This window comes from Caretta caretta, chromosome 7 (assembly GCF_965140235.1).
Source record: "Caretta caretta isolate rCarCar2 chromosome 7, rCarCar1.hap1, whole genome shotgun sequence".
Classification (NCBI taxonomy): Eukaryota; Metazoa; Chordata; order Testudines; family Cheloniidae; genus Caretta; species Caretta caretta.
The window spans coordinates 4466157-4489477 of NC_134212.1; the positions used below are offsets into that span (position 1 = coordinate 4466157).

General features: G+C 42.0%; 1 protein-coding gene across 5 annotated transcripts in view; it reads left to right on the top strand.

Annotated features, from left to right (window-relative positions):
- The window catches only part of PTPRG (protein tyrosine phosphatase receptor type G), a 618498-nt gene that overhangs the window by 403230 nt on the left and 191947 nt on the right, over positions 1 to 23321 (top strand). For all 5 annotated transcript variants that reach the window (XM_048858998.2, XM_075130209.1, XM_075130210.1 and 2 more), the window contains exon 5: positions 2166 to 2261. In XM_048858998.2, coding sequence (XP_048714955.1) covers positions 2166 to 2261 — 96 coding nt within the window. The remainder of the gene's footprint in view (positions 1 to 2165; positions 2262 to 23321) is intronic.

Consider the following 23321-nt stretch of genomic DNA (forward strand, 5'->3'; position numbering starts at 1 on the left):
GTTCCCCTTGATTTGACTGATACAGGTAAGAGCACTGCCCTCTGTGGAAAGACACCAGGGGAGCTCCATGAAAATGTTTCAACACGTGGTAATCAGGCAGGTATATACTGTTGATTAGACTCTGCAGTTGCAGTGCTGAGATGGAGGATCTCAACTCGACCATTTCACCAAAGTCATTTGCACTGTTATCCAAAAGTCTATTATAAAAGTTAATTTCCTTAAAATATTATGAGCAAAGATGGTCTATAATGATTTTGGCTTATAACTGAACACACTGAACGATACTTTCCTTCATAAACTCAGATGAGGACCGTATATTAAAATTTTTTATGTGAGGAATACCCAATTGTAGTCTGTTTGTTTTAAGGGGAAGTAAAATGTAATTTACGATGTCTAGTGAGCTTCTGTCTGTAAAAGTTAAAATGAACCCTAAGCAATTCAACCTAAAATGAATTGTTTTTAATTTCAACATCAATGACTGGATGTTTCTCAGTCTGTTTGTTCAAGTCAAAAGCTGGCCAAGCCTGGAGGCACTACATTTGTAAGACACTGCCAGAATCTCTGAGCTCTGTAAATACACTGGTATATGAGGTCGGGCCGGGGGAGAGGAAATCACCCTCCGTCACTCCCAGGTTAGGGTATTTTCCAGTGGATTTTAACAATTGTTGTGAACCATTTGAAAAGTAGTTTTCTTTCTTCATTTCCACTGTTAGAGACTGATCCTCATCTTGGCCTCTTCTTTTCTCCCCATGATAATGCTTCATTAGGTCTGCAGGTGTTGCTGTAATTTCACACCTTTAGAACCAGTGTATGCTGCCAGAACCCTGGGAATCACTGAACATGTCTGGTAACTATCCCAGGAAGATAATTACGATTTATTTTTCACTCGAGGAGGCTAAATGTGCCTTTGACATGGTTGTAGTGGAAACCTGCCTGTTGAGGCAGCATGATGCACTGACACGCATGCCGAAGCGATGATAGGATTTGTTCCACAGCGTGATCTCAGAAGAGCACAAGCCGTCTCTCAGAACCGTCAGAGAGCAGGGAAGGGCAGAAACGTTGTCAGAACCAGCATGTACGTTACCCGTGTTACCGTAGGCCCTTGGGAGAAACGTTGGGAGAAACGTTGTCAGAACCAGCATGTACGTTACCCGTGTTACCGTAGGCCCTGACAGAACTGTGCACTGTACAGATGCATAGTAAGAAACAGTGTCTGCTTTGAAGCGCTTACAATCTAAATAGCAAAGATGGGCAAAGGAAATGGTGAAGAGACTTGCCCAAGGTCACCCAGCAGGCCAGTGGCAGAGTTGGGAATAGAGCCTAGGTCTCTTGATTCCTCATCCAGTGCTCTTTCCACTGGAACACACTAATCAATGTGGTGACGATAGTCAGTGTACATGAGTAGGTGTGAAGGCGCTGTTCAGTCATAATTCTTCCATATGCTGGAGCTCTTGAGGCAAAATTGGTTGATGTTTAACTGAAGTCAGGGAAAAGTATGGAACTAACTGACAGTCCTGATTATCAGAGGCTCACAAAAATGCATTGATACTGATACTCTTTTTTTATCTCATGAATTGCTTTAGAAATAAAAAAGTAACGCTCTACATTAAAATGCTGTTTTTAAAAAAAACCTTAAAGATTTTCAAGATAAACTTGTTTAGCAGCTGTAACAGAACTGTAGAAAAGCCTGTAATGAATAAAGAAATGTGAACATGCTGGCAGAAAACGGGTGTGCCACCTAAACAGGCCGGCTGCGCTGTTTATCCATTGGTTTGTTATTTCAGAGGAACAGCCGTGTTAGTCTGTATTCGCAAAAAGAAAAGGAGTACTTGTGGCACCTTAGAGACTAACCAATTTATTTGAGCATGAGCTTAAGTGAGCTGTAGCTCACGAAAGCTCATGCTCAAATAAATTGGTTAGTCTCTAAGGTGCCACAAGTACTCCTTTTCTTTTTGGTTTGTTATTAAAATTCATTGCCTTGAATCTGGTCCCTGGTTACTGTCCTAGTAAAGCAGCCATGCTGTTAATCAAAACGCTAGTTAAAGGAATTCTGCTGTGTAATATTGTTTATCTTGGATTTGTAACATCTGATAGAAGGGCAGCATGTCGCCTCAGTTAAAAGTTACAGGAATAGACAATTTATTTGATTGTGTTAATTTTTACAGATGCAGATTTACTTCTACAATCCTGACGACTTTGACAGTTTTGGAGCAGCAATTTTAGAAAATCGGATAATAGGAGCCATGGCTGTGTTTTTTCAAGTAAGTTAAACGGTGGCTGAAGCGCTAAAACTAAAGAGGTCGCCAACTCTTTTTTATTCATTGAATTGTTTCTTATTTAATGGATGCATCTGTTTTCTCATTCACACCTGTCTAAATGAAAGATATTTCATATTGTCTAATGTGTGATTTAAAATGTAAATAAGTATATTTAGAAACATAATGAAAATTTTTGCATGAATTATTCTGATTTTATAGCTACTTGACTTGTGCACAGATTGGAGAGCACATTTATCATGGAACTTAATTCGCTGCTGAAGCATGTTGCTCAGGTTCTCAGAATGTTAACAGACTTATATAGAAGTGCTTCTGTTTGTAGAAAATTTTAAACTCAGACATAATTTGCCAGCAGATTAATCAATAACTTCAGTCAATTTTTCAGTAGTAGTCTCCTATTCTGAATTGCCACGGTAACAAGTTCTTGGGAAGACCACATTTCCAACTCTGTGAATTTATGCATTTCTTGTTTTAAAATGTATTTTCAAGATTATTAATGTTCATTCATTGGTTCGGCACACTTGAGCCCTGCAGTCCTTTACAGAGACTGCTGCGTGTGATGGCTGGCAGGTCACGTCAAATTGAGATGGTGTTCAGCATCGTGGGCTTGTTTGTTTTTACATCAGAAGAGAGCTTTTACTTTTCTGACTGGTGGATAAATTGAGGAGAGTGTGCTGAAGCAACTTTACACCACTGGGCTGTCACAAACAGGGTAGTATCTAATGAACAATGTGAAACAACTAAAGATAAGAACAGCCATACTGGGTCAGACCAATGGTCTGTCCAGCCCAGTATCCTGTCTTCCAACACTGGCCAATGCCAGGTGCAGTTGTAACACCGACAGACCCTGGTCGTTGGCAGGCGGAATCGAACCTGTGACCTCTGGAGCTTAGTGTATGAGCCTCGACTGCATGAGCTAAAAGCAAACTGGCTCTTAGATGAGAATGTAGAGCAGACTCATTTCTCTCTCTCTCTCGCTTCCTCCCTCCCCCCATGGTCTCGGTGCCACTAGAGGGGACAGAACACCACACCCTGAAGGTGTGTGGGTTACACAATGTTTCTTTTTCAGAAGAACAACAAAGCTCATGGTACATCCTGTTTCTCTAATGAGTTTCAGAGGCATTGCACACCTTTGGAAAAGTAGAGGGTTTGTCCTGAAGAGTAGGTTGAGCTTTTTATTACTTTTGTGAAGCTGAATTAAAACATATGATATGTGATTGCAAGAAGAGACAATTCTGTTCAGTTGAAAGGAATATGGACACATGGGTATACATGTGTTGTCTTCTTTGTTAGATGGGCAGACCTGACTTCGCTGCCCAAAGTAAATATGGCTTATCTTCTCCTTCCTTTGATTTTGACCACATTCCATGGAAAAGAGAAGGGGGCAGCTCCCCAGCTGGTATAAATTGTCATACTCCATTGGGTTGACTTCAGTGGAAATGTGCATGCAGAAAGAAGTGGGGAAGAGGAGTGGCAGGGTTGGAGCGGGGGGAGGGGTAGAGTGGGGGTTGGGCTTGGGAGTCTGCAGCAAAATTTTAAATCAAAATGGGGGTCCTCGGGCTACTAAAGCTGCTCTAGAGTAGCCCTGATTAGGGAGAGCTGTGTCTAATTGGTGGATCAGGATGGATTGGTGTCTAATTGGTGGAGCCCCGGAGGCTCCTTTGCCCATTACCCAAGAAGTGGAAAAGGCATAGGAAGTGGTCAGGAGGAAAAGAAACTTTTTTCAGATGTCTTTAAAAGTTCACTGTGATTATTTTTTGTATTCCTCCACTTGCAAAACCAGGTGCCTTAGTTACCGTGAGTTCCACTTTACAGGGCTCAGAGGGAGCCATAAAACCCACTAAAAATAATGTAAGGTAGTGCTTCAGTATTGTAAAACATCCTGATTTTAAGGTATCTTGAGCCCAGTTGAGTCTTGTGACTCCTTGGGGGAAGTAGGGAATCCACACTTTTCAGATTCCTAGCCCTGCAGGGCTTTAATGATGTGACATCTGTATGATGATGCAGCTGGGTTCCTGTGTTGCAGGAGCCATGAAATGTGATGAATGTTCTCCCATATCTCTAATCATTGCCAAAGAATGGGACTAAGCTAAATCTGAGGCATAGTGACCTGATGACAGGCCTGCCTTGTAGTTGCAAAGAATTTTTTTTTCTGCCTCCAAGTTTGAATTATAAACAGTTATGCATTAATGATTCACTTTTTGGATCTGTTTGAAGACTACCTTTGGGTAGCTGTATGAAAGGATGACAAGTCACCTGTGCAAATGTCTAGCTATCTGGGCCCTAATCCTGCAAAGATTTAAAGTTGTGCGGAATTCGGCACACCTGGAGTAGCCCCATTGACTTCAATGTTAAGCATGACAGCTGCAATCTTGGCCAACACTAGGGGTTGAACAACTGGGGAGTCTCTAGAGCTGAAAGCATGTGTCTTGAGCTAAAGAGCCCTGGTACATAGCGTCAGCTGGACAAGACTTTTGTCCTCTATGGATCAGGGATGCATGACACATGGTGACCAGTGGGATACATAGGCACATGTGTAAGTCTTTGCAGGGCTGGAGGGTTAGGGGATAGGGAAATTATTACATATGGATCTTCTGTATTTCAGTGGTTCTGAATAGAAAGAAAAAGCTTCAGATGACCTTTGCAATTTGACTTAAGACAAAATAAATGGGTGTAAAATTAAAATTGATATCCCCAAGGAGAGTAAATTGTTGTTAACCTTTGCAAACCATGATGCATATCTAAATATGAAACGCCCCTGGCTCTCTGAAGGCTCCTTCTTTGCTCCAGTGGGCTTCTATTCTGGTTGTACTCTAGCTGCATATTGCATGCTGGGGCATATCACAGAGTGGGGGATAGTGAATCCTGACTTAGGCCAAAAAATAAGAAGAAAAGGTTTCCCTCTCTACCACTAGGTGCTGAATACTTCTCTTAACATCATTCTTTGGGGCATTATGCAAATAACCTTACTTATCCTGATGTTTTAAATAACTATATGCAAGTAGTCACCTTGAAGAATGGTTTTCTAACTTCCGCCCAGAAAATTCCGGGATGTCCCTGTCTGCTTTTTCTGTGATACTACTGGCCCTTCCAATATTAGACTCATAGTTTTCAATTCTTTAGACGCTTGGTTTTTGTCTAGTAACAAAGCCTTCTCTCTCTTCACCACCTAGGAATATGTTTCTAAGTGTTGGATTAATTATGGGACAAAGCTTGTTTTTTAAATACAAAAAGAAAATTAAATAGTGCCTATTTTGCTACATAAATATTATATCATGTAATGGATTTGCTAGGGTTTGCCATTAAATGAAGGCTTGAATTATTCCTAAGGTTTTAATGCAGTATTAGACTGGATTTGTGTGTGTACCACACCAAATTTATGGTCTGGTAGGTGTTTTGTGCTTGACTGATATTCACAAATTCACAAGTTCCTTCTAAACTCAGATTCCGCAGTAAGTGAATATTATACTGAGCAATATAATTATTGGTGAAACATTAAATAATTAAGAACCCTTCTTTTCCTCCTTTTTAATAATTTAACTTAGACCATATAAGAATTTTCTTTATTGAATTCATTATGTTTCAAGGGCACTTTTCAAGTTTAGTACATTGGATCTGAACTTGACTAAATTGAAGCAATTATAACTTGGTTGTAATGAGTGCTGATGAAGTCTCTTATTTTTCTCATTGCTTTCAGAGACTTTATCTCAAGCCTTACGATTATTATTATTATTATTATTTTAAATGTTGTCAGGGTAGTTGACCTCATGAATGAATAAAATTACAAGGTTAAGTCGAATGAGAAATTCTTGCAGGTGCAAGCAGCATGCATTCATAGGTGTTAATCTGACTTTGTTTTCGAGTGTGGTTATACTCCTGAAAAATGATTCTCTAAAAATAATACCATGGGGAGTTCCATGTTGATTGTTTCTCAAGGACTCCATATCAGATGTTCTCAGTTTGCAAATAAAGCAATGGGTTTTCTGCCAGCATGAGGCCTGTGTGCAATTTAAGTCTGACTTAAGTCCTGATCAGCCTTGATCAAATTTCACCCTGGCAAATTTCACCCTGGCACCCTGGGGTCCTGGCAGCTTTTTGGAGATGCACAAGGCAGGAAAGAATCCAGTTTACCCTCCCACAAATGAATGGGCTCTGTGCTCCTAATAGAAGTCAAAACTCATTTTTGTCATTAAAAATTAGCAGATTAATCTCCTGGGATGCATAGGGAGCAGACACAGACAAAAGTGTCATCACAGTGCACAGTAAACACAAGACAAGTCCATGGGAAGAATTGGCATCTCTCCATGATGTGCCGTCTTCACACAGCCTTGAGAAGTGTCCCATACTGCGTCCCAGCCAGTGAGTCTCATTGTCGAATCACATTCATAGCAGGTGCCCCCTGCCCTGGCACCAGTTCCTGCAAAACTTGCTTTGGCAATCTTCTCTGCTCCCATGTCCCACAAATTCAAGTTTGCTTTGTCTGATTGTCTTGATAATGTCGGGTATCACTCCACTTATACGGTACATTTGGGCAGTTGCCTCCTCGTTAGTCGTATAGGAGATAGAGCTAACGTGCAACAATTGCCGGTAGCATTTCAATTTGAAGGCAGAAAGCCTCTGAATCAGGGTGGATAAAATTCAATGATTTTTTAAAAAAAATAAATAAAAAATTGATTTTTTTTTTTTATAAAAAGCTTTTTGAGGAAAAAACCTATCTAAAGATAGTTTTGATTAAGATACATTATAGCTCAAAGATATCTCATCGTGGAATAGGGATTATAAATTCTAATTCTATAGTATGAGACAATATATTCATGTAATGTTTAAGAAAAGTTTTGTAAATGAGTTCCAATAGTTCATGGATTAGGAACCCCATCTTCTGGGGTTCCTCGGGCTTCTGTATAGATTATTTAGGTGAATCTTTCTATCTACCCAATGGGACTCAGTGCTCAGTCTAGAGCAGAGGTGGGCAAACTACAGCCTGCGGGTCACATGCAGCCCGTGGGACCCTCCTGCCTGGCCCCTGAACTCCTGGCCAGGGAGGCTGTCCCCCGGCCCCTCCCCCGCAGCCTCACCTCACCGCTGGCGCAATGCTCTGGGCGTCGGGGCTGGGAGCTCCTGGGGCAGCACAGCTGCAGAGCCCGGCCTGACCCGGTGCTCTGTGCTGCACGGTGGCGGCGGCGGCGGCATGGCCCGGGTCCAGCTGGGCGGCGCGGCTATATCGCTGCCAGCCACTGGTGCTCCAGGCAGCGCGGAAAGGGGGCAGGGAGCCGGGGGGTTGGATACAGGGCAGGGGAGTTCAGGGTGGTGGTCATCGGGCAGATAGAAGGATGTGTGGTCATCGTGTGGATAGGAGTCGGGGCGGGAACAGGGGGTTGAATGGGGGCAGGGGTCCTGGGGCAGTCAGGAAGGAGGGGGGGGTTGGATGGGGCGGTGGGGGGGTGTTAGGGGCAGGGGTTCGGGGGGCAGTCAGGGGACAGGGAGTGGGGATGAGTGGATGGGGCAGGTGTCCCCAGGGGGCCGTCAGGGAACGGGGTGGTTGGATGGGGCAGGAGTTCCGGGGTGGGGGGGGGTGGATAGGAGGTGGGGGCCAGGCCATGACCCCTTCCCCTAACTGGCCCTCCATACAATTTCCAAAACCTGATGCGGCCCTCAGACCAAGTTTGCCTGCCCCTGGTCTAGAAGATACCATCAGAGATGCTTAGTTTTGCAGTTCTCAAACTGTGTATTTCTGTCTCCAGAGATAACATGCTTGTGAACAGCAAAAATGTTTTAAAATAAATAAATAATATATAGAGATGAGAAATAGCAGACCTATTGTCCCTCTGCAAATTTGTGTACACAGTCAATCCCTTACCTCTCTCTAAAAGTGCAAAGTTTCAAAAAGTTCAACGAATAGAAGATTGTTGGGGGCAGAATAGATCTGGACAAGGAGAAGAAGTCTGGAGATAAACGTGAGAAGGGAGGGATAGGCAGTGAAACAAAATTGAAACTGTTTGACCAGCATATTCCAGATGTCTTAAAGTCTTTCTGAGTGTAGCCTTCATTGATTTGAGATCTACCATCATCCTCTCACTAGAAGGGAAAACCTATAATGGCAGCAGGCCGTAAAAGAGACCACTTTGGGTTTCATCTATCTCTGAGCTGTGAAAAATATGTATTAAGGTTATAACAACCCACAAGAATGCACTTTTATGTAGAAATCCACGATTAAATTGAGTCTTCCTGACTAGTGATTTAAACTGTGATTTAAATCAATTTGATTTAAATCAAATCCACTCTGGTCTGAATGTCCTGTTTTCTTAGCGTCCATGTCTCGCATACATATAGCAAGATGCTGAAGACATGGGAGCAGATACAGTGAGGGGAAAAAGGTCCCATTGTACACAGTTGCTGTCCTGACCATAACCTCACTTTAAGCAGCATTCAAGAAAAATCCTGTATCTATGAGGGAATATGGAAAGTGCTTGCGTACAAACAGTAGATTTGGCTCAGCTCATCAAGGACTGTGTCCGTGCTGTGAATGTCTTAATCATGCACCTGTTTTTGTATTGGGTGTCCCTTTTACCTTGCTATTTGTGTCATTCAGCATCTAACCTTGTAATGATTTCAAAGTGAACTCGCTGCTAGTGAAAGATGCTAGATTCCATGTATCTATTGTCCTTCTAGCCAGAAGTCCTCCATTGATCTGTAGAACAGGCAGGGCACGTGTAGTGGCTATGCATACTTCTTTCCATGGTTCAGCCCATGCTCCTCACCCCTGAGAAGCTGAGAGGTGTCTCGAGGTTCCATCGATGTGGTTAAAACCACCGGTCTCTCTGCTGGGACTGCCAATCTGGATGGCACACAGTGTTGCTGTAGCCGTGTGGGTCCCAGGATATTAGAGCAAGAAGGTGGGTGTGGTAGTATCTTTCATTGGACCCACTTTTGTTGGAGAGAGAGACGAGCTTTCAGATTTAAAATTTTTAATGCAGCTAATGTTAAAAAATTATATAATACATAGGTTGAGAAAAGAGTGTCTGTACATCTGGGTCTAGTGCTTAGATTATCCACAATACAAAGTTTGTTTTTAAGTCATATGATACATAGAGTACATAGTCAGCAATAGCCCAGATTTAGGTGAATAGATTTAAGAATGTAGTTTAGATATTAGCATCCAAGTGATTTGGGTAATCGCTCATGAAAAGTTATACAGAGAGTTGGTTGTGGAAAGCAAAATATATCAATGAGTGAAGATTGTCCCTCAGTAATTGAGTATTTAGGGTAGGTTGTCCATGAGGAAAGTATTTCAGTTACTTCACTGACTGCACTTCTCATTGGCACTCCAGCTCATCCCTCCTGGTATTGCTGATGTCCTATGATGTGTTCTATGAAGATGTCCCTCGACCACCTGATGGCGTCCAACACCATGAGTTGCCACATCAGCCGAGCATAGTGTTGACCGATTCTGCATTCACTCAACACACGCTCGTTACTGGGGTCCCATGCAACCAAGGCTCAGACGATCAGCACATGTATCTGAACCTGGTAACCCCTAGCTCTCAAGGTTTTGGCCAGAGGGGCGTATTTTGCCACCTTTCAAGCTCGGGCATCATGGAAGGCCGGGGTCCTGTTTTTGAAGGGCACTGTGACATCCACCATGACGATCTTCTTCCAGTCCTCGTTGGTGATGACTGGTCACAGTTAGCTTCGGAATTCGTGGAGTTCATAGCAGCCTTCCCTGTGGGTAGCAGGAGGGCTCTGACCAGGGATTTTGGATGGTGGTGTTTCGCAGCTGCCAGGCTCTGGAATGGGGCATGCAGCAGACCTCTTCTTCAGGTCTGGGAAAGGTATTCCGAGCTTCACAGCTAAATACAATGTGGAACGGGTTGTTTAGCATAGGTGGTTAGCACAGATTTGAAGAGACCTTTCAAGTGGAGTGGCCTGTTAACACCTCTGCAGTCATAGGACAAAAAGAATGTGTTGGATTTGCTGTTTATTAGAATCTATAACGCACTACTCCCCCCTTTTTTTGTCCTATGACTGCAGAGGTGCTAACAGGCTACTCTATCTTGAATGTGTGCACTAGTCTACTACTATGATTTGGAGTGAAACCAGGTTTAAGTGTAGACGCTTACATAGTTAGGTCGACGTAAACTGCCTTTTGTTGACCTAACTCTGTAATGTAGACCAGGCCTCAGCCTCTACTAGGTCTCGATTCAGCACAGGCTTAATTTAAAGGCTTAAATTCAATGGGACTATTTATGGGTTAAACTAGTGCTTCACTTGCTTTGCAGGATCTGGGCCCCAGTTACTGCAGGTTGTGACCTGGCAACCAAGAAGTGACAGGCCACAAATCCCCTTAGTCGTCTCTGAGCCAGCCACTCATACTAGTTCATATGAAACATATGTACAAGTCACATTTCAAATGTATAGTTACATGGATTAAATGCATTCAGGCATATTGCGCTGCTCTTTTTGTAACCGTATCACAATGTAATTCATTGCACACTTCACTACTTGCTTTATTAAAGCCAAACTGAAACGTGTTCAAAACAAACATATTGCTTTTGCATTTGAAATATTCATCTTCCAAGCATACAGAATATTCATTATAGTGGAGAGTACTTCAGCCCTTGATTACTGCTGTGAAAAGACACAATACTGAATCCCTGAGCACCCGTTAAATATTCAATAGTGCAGAAATTCAGGAGGAGGTAACAGAATTCTTATTTCCACAAGGAGGGTATAAAAATCTGTTTTGCCATTTAAAAAGAAAACAGAAGTGATTAGTTAATACATTGCACATAGCTAAACAAATACAGAAGATCCAATAAAAATGAATTTTTAAAACCATTTTTAGAAATGCTTTCCGCTGTTTAAATATCTCTATAATGATGAGTCATGCTGGTATGTCGATAAGAGCGTCAACTCTAGTGATGTAGGATTTTTAAAGGTATTTTAGACCTTCAAAGATGCAGAAAGGCACCAAAGGTGGAACTCCCAAGGGGGATTGAGATGCTGCAGTGCTGAGGGTTGCAGGGCCTAACTTTTAGGCATCCTGCAGCCTGGTGGAATTCACAGCCCTGGCAGAGTTACCCTGTACAATACACGGGGAGAGTCTGGCACCTGAGAATGAGGTTCACAAAATCCAGCAAGCTGAGCGGGGACCCACCTAAACTAGCCAGGAGGATATGGCGTGTGGAGGAGAGGCGTGTCGCTTACACCCGGCCCTCAAAAGGTGTCCGGCAGCTAACTCTGGGCTGGAGGGAGGCGCCTGCTGTGAACCCTCTTTTGGAGTTGGGTACCTACGCCAGGTCAGCTGTTTTTCAAGAAAAATGATGGTGGTTGGTGGTTCTGCCACCCTTATAACTGTTAGCCCAGTGGTTAGAGCACTCGCCAAGGCTGTGGGAGACCAACGTTAAAAATTCCCACCCTGCCTGCTGTGGAAAATGGACCTCCCATCTTGTAGGTGAGTGCCCTAACCACTGGGCTGTGGGCTCTCAGTCTCTAGACTGGGCTCTCAGTCTCTCCTGTTGAAGCAGTTCTGCTGTAGGTAAATAATTATATAGTCATTGGGCCAGAGGGCGCATGAGGGCCCTCACCTGGGAGGAGAGAGAACCAGGTCCCAGTCCCATTCCTCCAATTAATATTTAAAAGAAGTGCTAAGATCTGTGTTACACAGGAGGTCATACTAGAAAGTAACAGTGGTCCCTTCAGGCCATCTGATCTACAAACTTCTAAACAGTTAAAGAGGATGGGTCATACGAAAAACACAAATAGACAAATCATAGGAGATATACACTGTTAATACAGCTCTGCAGGTGTATTTTTCTAAGAAAGAGCTTGTGAGATACTGCAAGTTACAGTTCAAAGGTGCATCTCTACAAAAGGAAAAATATCTTCTTACCTTTAGAGTACATAGTTGCCTAGAAAATTATTAAGGCCTGAAAAAAATGATTTCTTACCATACAAAGAGTTTAAACACCAAATACTGAGATGTGCCTAATATTCTCAACTAGTGTTGGTTTCAGTAGGCGGAAAGCACTGCACAGCTCCCAAGATTTGTCTCTGTGGCTAAGATTATCAGACTTGGGTGCCTAAAATAAAACACTAGGGCTGATCCAAAATTTTGAATTGAAAATTTTTTGTTGCAAGAATTAGGATTTTAATGTAATTTTCCTCAAAATTTCAATGAAAAATATGGGGTTTTTTTTTATCTTTTGTTGAAATGTTCTGCAGGGGGAGGGAGGACATTTTCCATCCCGCGCTGTTAGTTATCTAAATAAATGTGATGGTAACTTTGGTGTTTCTTGACTTCTGAGTGCTTAACATTTGCAACTGTATCTTAGTTTAGTGTCTTTGTATGGGATTGCTATAATAAGGGAAAGTTTTAGTATTGAAACAAATGTCTACCTTTTTTTGGTTTTGGTTGGTTGGTTTTTTTGGGGTGGGGGGGAGAGCCTAAATGCTAAAGCTATATTTTAGCTCCTAAATAGGTGGCCTAATTTTCCAGAGTGCTGAGTAAACAATGCCCATTGAAGCCTTAAATTTAGTTCAGATGTTCTTTTGATGCAGTGGAAAATACTGGTGCGACAAACACTGCCGGATGTACTTTGGCCTGACTCCCGAGAGCTCAGAATCTGAGTTTTTGCAAAGCCCTCTGAAGGCTTGATCCCATATACTTCACATGAGCAAAACTCCCATTCATCCTCAGAGGAGTGTGGGTTTAGTCTCTATTGTTCATGTGGTGGTGCATTCCTAGTGATTATCCTTTAGAAATAGTTCATACTGATCAATTTAGAAAGACTGTGATGAGAATGGTTGGAGTGCAGTGATGTTCACACGTACGTGTATGAATGAGAGAGGGAGACAGACAAAACGGCTGAAACTGACCATTCTAGGAATCAAAGGCGTCTCTCCGCTTATGCTTTCCTGTGTTCTGCCAACAGGCATTTGCAATCTCTACATCATGATGGTTGCAACGTGCTGTGTTGAAACTTTTCTATCCGCAGGCAGACTGTGCAGTACAGAAAGATAATCTACCTTACATGCACTTATCTTCCACGAGGCCCAAACAATCATTTTGCCCTCCTTTCTTCTGCTTTATAAATTGTTTCATGGTATTTTTCAATAGAGCGTGGGAGTATGAAACCCAAGACTATGAACAGATGACCTCCAGAATGTAAAACCTTCAATTAAAGACTGGTTATAAGATCAGACTTTAAAAGAGCATGCTCTATACACAGAGTGACAGAATGTAGTTCTCTCTCCTATGTTTAGCAAAATAGCAGAATACACAGTCAGTCTTTGGACTTGATTTTTTTTTTCTTTTCCATCTCAGGTACATCTACATAAACGCAACTTATCCATAATCAGAAAAAGGAATGAATCGTGTGTTGTCTTTAATTCACTGTAGATATCTCCTTAGGTTCTAATGCTTATTAAGGTCTGTGTTGGGATGGTAACTATCACCTTACACTTTCATTTCTCTCTTTCTGGTGTGTTAACAGAGAGGGTAGCTTACATTGGTGACTGGTTGTCTAATGAGTTTTTGCTATTTCCTGCTTTTAGTGAGACAGCATATTCCATCGCTTTGATTTTTTTTTAATGAAAATGCCAGCGTTACTGATGATAGGAGCGAAAAACTGGTAAGCTGTTTCACTACTGAGAAAAGACTCTAGATTTAGATTTGAATCCACCTCTAACATTTGATGGGGTATTGTCTCTTCTCAATGTATTGAGATTACTCTTATTTACACTAATCATGAGTTCGTCATGAGCATTGCACAGAGAATAGACTCCTATGCTCCTACACTTTAATGTGCTTTTACATGTCAGAATTGGTGTCTTTTAGTTTATGGTGTGTAAGTATTTTTGACTTGCAGCTTCTTTGCTTTTCCAAGTGATTATTAATCAATTAATGTAATAGGATTAATAATTCCTTTTGGGACGACATTTGTTTTTTGCCTTGTATCACTGACTTATATCTTAATTTGTTACATTGAATTACTTTAATTATCCCATTATTTTAAAAAGATGTTCTGTTTTTGAATCATTTCCCTTAAAAACTCATTGAGCATGAGTTCATATCTTAAGTTTTCCTTACTGAATCACTGCCTCTGTATTTTTCTTAAATGCTGGGGAGCGGAGTTAGCATAGGAATATTGAAATTGGGACAAGGTAGATGAGAGAATATCTTTTATTGAATCAACTTCTGACCAAAGAGACAAGCTTTTGAGGTACACAGAGCTCTTCTCCAGGTCTCAGAGGTAAGGTGCTCAGTGTCACCGCTAAATACAAGGCGGAACAGATTGTTTAGCATTAAGTTGTTAAAGTGTCTATTATTTATAGTGTCTTTTAATGTCAGCATCCTAAACACAGTAATTTGGTTCTCTGTGAGTTATGAATGTCTTGCCTTTAATAATAGAAATTAATTTTGTGGCCATACAGTAAAAATCTTTACAGGGATAGAATATACTTCATGGGTGTTTCGTTAGCAGACTCCTGCTACCAATACTTAGATGTCTAATATGTAAAAATTACAGTAGTCAATCATAGCAATCATATTATCTCACACCCTGTGTGGGTTAGGGAAGATTGATAACCAGGATGCCTGCTGATCATAATTATCAGAATAAAAGAACAAATTAGTTAGATATTCCCTAACTATAGCAACACTTAATGCTTTTTGCATTTTATGCTTTGTTAACAAATTACAATTTCAGACTGTTTATACTTTTGTCTCACTGAAAGAGGTGTTTTTAATGCACCATTTTACTAACACATTTTAAAACTCTCTCTCTCTCTCTCTCTCTGCGTAGACTAAGAAATGTTAATACTGCATGAACAAATTCCTTAATAGTCTGGCTCCGTACTGAAAGGTTGAGGAACTCCCTCATTGAGAGCACAGACTCTTATCAATCATCTATGGCCCCTGCTCGTGCAAGGTTCACATCCCTGTCATGCTCCTCCTTGTGTCTTTGGTACTGCAGGGTTGGTGGACTCCACCTGTTTACTCTGCCTCCCATAAAGCCCTTTCTCCTCCCCTGGGATAATCAGCAATTGTTTCTTCAGTATGAATATCCAATTCCAAATTACAGTTGTATTTAAACCTGATCCTGTTTGTATCCGAGAGAGAAGAAACAGATAGAACCTTGAAATAAAGCATCATCTCTCTTTTGAACTATCATAACTTGTGCCGAGTCTCGATAGAATGGGTCTCCGTTACAAAGGTTGAAGGATGGTAGTTGTATGTTTAAGAGTCTGTGTCTATCCCTTTCACTTTGTTCTCTTGCCCAGTTCATAGCCAGCCGCTCTGTGGAGATCAGCTGTGTCTGTTCTCCTTAACAGTCTGCCCTGGTTCCTGGATAATAATTGTCTTATGTAGGTTCAGTCCATCTCTCTGTACCCCCCATCCCCTCTCCAAGACCCCGTTTTGTGCAGTCACCTGAAGATCATGCCCACTTAGCCCCACTTAGAGCCTGAGCAATCGGACTTTATGTGGATGAAGTGCAGACGAGCTTGGGAGGTGCAATCCATCTACTCCCACCAGTAATCACAGATCCCCAGTCCATCCCTGTACTGCCCTGTGGGGGCTGTCTTATGCAGCCCCGTTGAACAGTGGAGGGACTTGTGTGGCCTCCATTCCAACCTCTGCCTCTGCAATTAAAAACTTGTAGAGTCTTCAGATGTCTCTGACTACCAATTCATGTAATGGCACATTTTAAGTAAAGATGTGTTCAGAATCTATTCTTAAATGATTACCTGGTTCTGCTTTGTACCATAAAAGTGAGATTGGTTGTAAAGTCTGAATAAATTGGGACTTCCTTTGCCTTTATATCTTTAAAAATGTAATCTTCTGGCTCAGATGAGAAAGTTATTCTTATTAAATGTAAGCTGTTCTGCCTGAAGAAATATTTCTGCAGTTCTCAAATCTAACGATGCCAAGTTTCTGCTAGTATTGGCAATAATAAACAATGTAAGACTCATAGTATTTCTTGGGTAGCATACCAAATGTTATAAAAACTCATCTTGGACAACAGGTTAAAAATTTTATACAAATAAAAGACTATTGCTAGTTTGTTCTTTAGTCCTATTTCAGTCTGATCCCTGTGGTAGAAAGAATATACAGAAGATGTATTATTTATGTATTTATTTAAAATATTTAACCAAGATACCCTTTTGGCAAAGAAATCTTTTGCCTGTGTCTCTTCCTAAGAGATGAGTCTGATATAGCTCAAATTGTACAAATAAATGCAACATATAATTATTGTATATGCAGTGACTTGATTAGTTACAGCAAGGCATGTATCCAGTTCTGGGCACCACACTTCAGGAAGGGTATGGACAAATTGGAGAAAGTCCAGAGGAAAGGAACAAAAATGATTAAAGGTCTAGCAAAGACGAGGAAAGATTGAAAAAAATGTGTTTGTTTAGTTTGGAGAAGAGAAGACAGAGAGGTGACATGATAACAGTCTTCAAGTACATAAAAGGTTGTTATAAAGAGGAGGGTGATCCGGTTTTCTCCTTAACCACTGAGGCCAGGGCAAGAAGTAGTGGGCTTCAATTGCAGTAAGGGAAATTTAGGTTAGACATTAGGAAAAACTTCCTGTCAGGGTAGTAAAGCACTGGAAGAAATTACCTACTGGAGGTTGTGGAATCTCCTTGTTGGAGGTTTTTAAGAACAGGTTAGACAAACACCTGTCAGGGATGGTCAGGCCTAGATAATACCTAGTCCTGCCTCAGTACAGGGGACTGGAGTAGATGACCTAGCAAGGTCCCTTCCGGTCCTGCATTTCTGTGAGGAGAGCATCACTACAAGCCTCTCTCTGCTGGGGGAGAAACACTGCGTCCCTGGCTGAGAGAGGCTGTTAAGCAGACTGGAGAGCACCCAGCAGTGAGTGAACTTTACTCTTTGACTGGAAGGACATTGTTGGGCTAGGCCTCTCCAGGGACCTGAGGCAATGGCAGCATGCTGCGAAAGGTCCCCATGGGGTGCTCCTCCAGGTGAGCCACAGACAGGCTATTTGGACTAGGGGGGCCATGTAGGTAGGAAGTAGCCCAGGGCAGTGGACTTAGACTCTCTGACGGGAAGACCCTGCAAATGGTGGTTCACACAGGGCCCTGGGCTGGTTCCTGGTGGAGGTCTCAGGCCCCCCTAACACACCTTCTTAAGGGCTGTGGGGCCCAGATATATGTACAGGCCAGCTGATTCCCGGCCCAATCTCTGCTGCCCTGTCAGGGAAGAAAGGGGCCAGACATCAGATCACTAACCACTAGGCCACCCAGCCTTCCTGGCACCCTATCAAATACACTTCTAATAATGTCTAGAACATGAATAGCTGTACAAGACCCTGCATATTTCTGAAATTCTTGTCCTAAAGAATATAAACAAACTGTACACAAATGGGGATGGAGTTTGCTACCAGTTTTCAACTGGAAAGAGCCCTCACACTGCAAGCTCTGGTAGCTGGAAGTGAGTTAAACCTTCCCTTGCTTTGACAACACCATAGAAAAGAGTGTATGCAAGCAAAGCTGTGTGAAACTCTGTGATTGCAGCTCATAGGGGATTATCGGTTTGATCCTGCAAGGTACTGAGCACTCTAGCTCTGATCCAGCAAAGCACTTGGGCTTGTGCTTAACTTTACATATGTGAGTAGCCCCACTGAGTTCAGTGATACTACTTACATGCTCAAACACCTGCTTACTTGCTTTGCTAGAATGGAACTAGAATACTCAGCACCTTCCCAGGTTGAGCCCTATGTGAAACTGCTGCCCTCTATTCTTGTTTATTCCCTTCCCCCACCCCTTCACTTTGTGGTTCAGCTATTAACTAATCCCAAACCACAGATCAGAACCAAGCTGAATCTTCAAGGTTTTGTTTGGATTTGGATCCAAACCATGAGAACCTGACACTGTTTCCATACTTTTCACTCATAATGCTAACTAGTTCCAGATTCAGATCGCTCAGCAAAGCTGGCCTCGGTTGTGAGTTTGAAATGAAACCCCAAGCTGGGAATATTAAGTCTCTATTCTACTCACAAGCATGCTCCACTTTTTCAGTTAGTTCCCAGGGTTCAGACAACCACATAGCTGTGAAACAAATCTGAGCTGTGATAGCATTGTGGTAGCAATATGTCACTGAGAGCTCCTAGCATTCTCCTCTACAATGCCATAACCAGTGTTTCCACAAATAGCTTTCTAAATGGGCATGGTTTTTATGCACGTTTCAAGAGTGGCTTTGACCATATACCTAATTTTAACTAAACCAGATGAGCTGCTTGTTTCATTTTGATGAGCCCAAGTTGTAACAAGTTTGTTCTGGTCGCACAGCTGTGGTGGAATCCTGGCCCTATTAAAGTTGAGGGCGGAACATCCACTGACTTGAATGGAATCAGGACTTCACTGCTGGCAGGGGTAGATCCTGCTTCAGTTTTAAAAGCCAGCATTGGATATGGGAATTTTAAAATGCCAAGTGTGATACTTAGGGCTGGGCTACACTTGTGAATTACAGTGCGATAAAAGAGCCCCAGGCTCACTAGCACGCTCCCCGTCCACACTGGCAAGGCACGTAGAGCGCTCTGACTCCGCAGCTACAGCGCTGCTGATACTCCACCTCGGCGAGTGGAATAACGTTTGCTGCGCCCCCCCGCTGGAGCGCCGCGGCACCAGTGTGAACGAGGTGTTGCATTACGGCGCTCTGATCAGCCTCCAGAAACGTCCCATAATCCCCTTAAGTCAAGTGGCCACTCTTGTCATTGTTTTTGAATCGCCGCAGGAATGCGGATAGGCCCTTTGAAAGCTCCGTTTCTGACAGCCGGCTGCTTATCTGCTCTGAGACAAAGCAACCATTAGCGTGGAATGCTGTGTAAGAGAGGGAGGCGGTCTCCCTCCACATACACACAACACACTCCCTGTCACACTCCACCCCACCCCACCCCCCATTTGAAAAGCACGTTGCAGTCACTTGAATGCTGGGATAGCTGCCCATAATGCACCGTTCCCAATGCCACTGCAAATGTGGTCATGCCAGTGCACTTGAATCTGTCAGTGTGGACAGACTGCAGCGCTTTCCCTACTGCGCTCTCCGAAGGCTGGTTTAACTCAAAGCGCTCTGCATCTGCAAGTGTAGCCATGCCCTAAGTGTGGGCCTTTTGCCACTCTCTCCAAACCGTTCCATAGTAACACTGGTATTCAGGTTCTATTAAGAAACCAACCAAAAAGTGTGGGCGTGCTCTTGTGAGCATCAAGTTCTACTGGAGATAAATAATGCAAAGGATTACCAGTGCAGGGCTTGTTCTTCACCGAGAATTAAAACAGTGTGTCATGTATCTCATGTTTTGAGGAAAGGTTGCACGAACCTGTTCTTGACAACTCTGAAAGAGAAGATTTCAGTGTTTGAAAGTTAGGGCAGGAAGTTTTCTCCCTTCCCATGGTGTTTGAAAAACAGATTGAGAAATGTGGAGACAATGAAAAAGTTCTGATAGTGTGAGATATGTGTTCATTTAGCTTCTGATCACAGTAGTTGTGTCACTTAGGTGTAGACAAAAACGTATAGCAATACAGTAATTGTCAAAGAGTGAAGAGACTTACTGGATATAAGTACCGGTTTTGCATCGTATGTACTATATCAAATTAATAAGGCCTAACTATAGATTTGGCAAACTCCTCTCTTTATTAAGAGAGTAAAATGAGAGTAAAATATTAGAAAGCAGCCAGACTTTTGCAAACTCAATTTTGCTCCTGGTAAAATAAATTTTTCAATTTAAAATTCGTCTTCAGTTGGTGTGGATAATATTTCAAAAACAGATTAACTTTGGATTTCAGTCTCTTTATAGGTTTCAGAGTAACAGCCGTGTTAGTCTGTATTCGCAAAAAGAAAAGGAGTACTTGTGGCACCTTAGAGACTAACCAATTTATTTGAGCATAAGCTTTCGTGAGCTACAGCTCACTTCATCGGATGCATACTGTGGAAAGTGTAGAAGATCTTTTTATATACACACAAAGTATGAGAGTGGGTTTGTGTGTGGGGGGTGGGGAGGTGAGAAAACCCGGATTTGTGCTGGAAATGACCCAACTTGATTATCATACACATTGTAAGGAGAGTGATCACTTTAGATAAGCTATTACCAGCAGGAGAGTGGAGTGGGAGGAGGTATTTTTTCATGCTTTGTGTGTATATAAAAAGATCTTCTACACTTTCCACAGTATGCATCCGATGAAGTGAGCTGTAGCTCACAAAAGCTTATGCTCAAATAAATTGGTTAGTCTCTAAGGTGCCACAAGTACTCCTTTTCTTTTAGTCTCTCTATAGTGTGCCATACATTACCTTAACACCACAATTATTACATCAGGTGATCTGTAAGCTTTACTTTCTGTGCCACTTTCTGGGGTCTTAGAAGAAACAGGGTTGTATTATATTGGAATCTATGATTGAATTAAATCACTCCTCTAGATACATTTTCCCTCAGGATAATGCAAGCAAATATATATTTTAAAAACCAGCCATAGACAATAGTGCAAAGTGTTGATTAGAAAGTCAAGCTCTGTCATTGTAACCGTGAATATTTCTTTTCTATATTTCATCTATGATTTGTATTAGACCATATTTATTCCCGAATATTAGTAGCAGTCAATTCAAAATTTTCTAGTTTCTTTCTTCTGCTTATCTTGCCAGCTGGCTAACTTCTGTCAAATCTAGATCCTATTAAAACATCTAACATAATTTGAAATATTCCTGTATGAAACATGAGCAGACTACATCAATTATTTTTCAAAAATTTCTCAGCGTTTTGTATTCCAGGCTGCGAAAACTCTCAATTTTATATCCTATTTTATTTCCATGATATGCAGGGCAGACACACCATTCAGCATCTGAGATAGATCAGACAAGTTAAGTATTCTCTCAAAGTACATACCGATCAAATTAAACTTTAGGTTCATAGAATATCAGAGTTGGAAAGGACCTCAGGAGGTCATCTAGTCCAACCCCCTGCTGAAAAGGTTAACTTTTTGGAGTGTTCTACCCTTGCCAGTTCATTACCAGCGATACGGCTAAGCAAACTATTAACTTCTGCTACTCCATATATCCTCAGAGATTTATTGTATCTCAGATAACAAGCTTACATTCTATAATAATGCAGGACCCATCTCACCTTATGGTAAGGCTAGTCTTTTCTCATAACCTTGGGCATACAGCTACATATAAAAATTAAAGCTACCTTTAAATATTTCTATGAGAGTCTGTTGGAAGGTCTCTGTGTTGTGGATGAAGACATCCATCATCCTCCAGCCTAAAATAGCTCATTAGCCTGGCACATTCACTATACCCCGGTAGGCATTCATTTTACTCTCAGGACAGATGGTGGGTGGGGGGAGAGAGAGATAGTGAATACCAGCCAGGTGGCACAGGGTCAGTATGTTGCAGTGTCATATGACAACACAGACTTTAGAAAAACTTTTGAGTGTCTGGGTGTGCTGGACAGCTGGATTCTACCCCACCTGTTCAATAGATCTGCTGGAGGCCTGTGTAAATTGTTGATGAGCTATGGAGATTCTCTCTCTTCCAGTTAGCTGTTCTTGCGGCATTAGCATTCTGTTTTCTGCTGTATTCATGTGATAGGTGAGGGCTGGAGTTTTTTTGAAAGGTATTTTACAGTTTGGGCAATTCCACCTTTCTCTCTGTGTTACTGTTGGTACCTTGTTTCTCTGTTACCATCTCAGTATACCTCTCAGCTGAAGTTTTTGTCGTCCCTTCTATCTCGTATCATCAGCGTCGTTATATCGGTGTAGACAAAGCCTAAGGTTCAGGCAAGGTTAAAGTGCCCTTTGTAATGCTAGACCTTGAGAGAGGAATTTGGGGAAGTTCCTCCAGGGATGGATAGCAGTTTGCAGAAATAGGGGGCATAGTCATGTACAGAGGTCGGAGACTGTTCGATTCTGCCAGGTGATTCAGCTGGTCCGACACCACACTCGAGATTGCTGAAGTGTAACCTCGACTTGAATGTCTGATGTGCTAATGAATCCAATCACACCTTTAACGTTCTAAATGGTCACCAACTCTGAAGGATTGGGTGGGGGTGACGTGGAGGAGTTGCACACCTGAAAACGAAAAGGGGATGTGTCACTGACAGGCAGAGTGGTGGAAAAGGTCAAGGGGGACGAAAGGAGGGGAGACAAGATTTTTTCCCGTACTAAAACGAATCCTAGATAAGCTCACCTGCAGGTAGCTTACCTCTTGCTGAGAATAAGACTGGGCATGCTGTGCCGATAGCTTCTTGTTTTAATCAGATTTTCTCGCTTTATTTTTAATGTATCTTGATTTTAATTAGTTGGTTCCTACATGGTTATTTTGAAGTATAGCTTGGAAAGGAAGACAGCTTTCTGATCTGCGAGAGGCAGCAAGGATGAAAATGACACCTGGATACTGGTTGTGGTCAGTACAGGCACAGGGAAAGCCAGTGGATCAGGGAAATGCCAGGAATAGAGGACTGATTTTACAATACCATGTTAAGTACTGTGACTTTGTGACTATCAAATATTCACATTGATTGAATAGCCTTCAAATAGGTCTCCCACTTCTGAAATATACAACATCTTGAGACAAGTACACATGTCATGTCATCTTCTGTATTGCTTTGTATTTCAAGAGGAAGAAATCGCTGCCGTAAACTGAATGTTTTCCAGACTTTTAATGCACTTCTATTTTAAGTGCTTTTTTGTTCTGCACAATTATTCTTCCATTTCCTTTAAACACAGAACAAGAGATTTATTGGAAATTTCTTTTGTGAGTTATAGCCTGAATAGTTGGGTCATTCTAAACAAGTAAAAATAAACAGCTTCAGATGTGATCTTTGCCATGGTATGTGTAATATTGCATGAGATAAGAAAAGCACTTTTGAAAAAAAGTTGAAATAAGAAGAGAGAAAACTTTCCAATGTGGCAAGATTTGAAGACTTTGGGAAACAGCTGTGGAGTAACATGCCTGGGCCTCAGTGTGCAGTCCTGCATTCAACAGGAGCTCGGAAAATCCCCTTCAGTCACTGCAGACTGCGTCTACTCCAG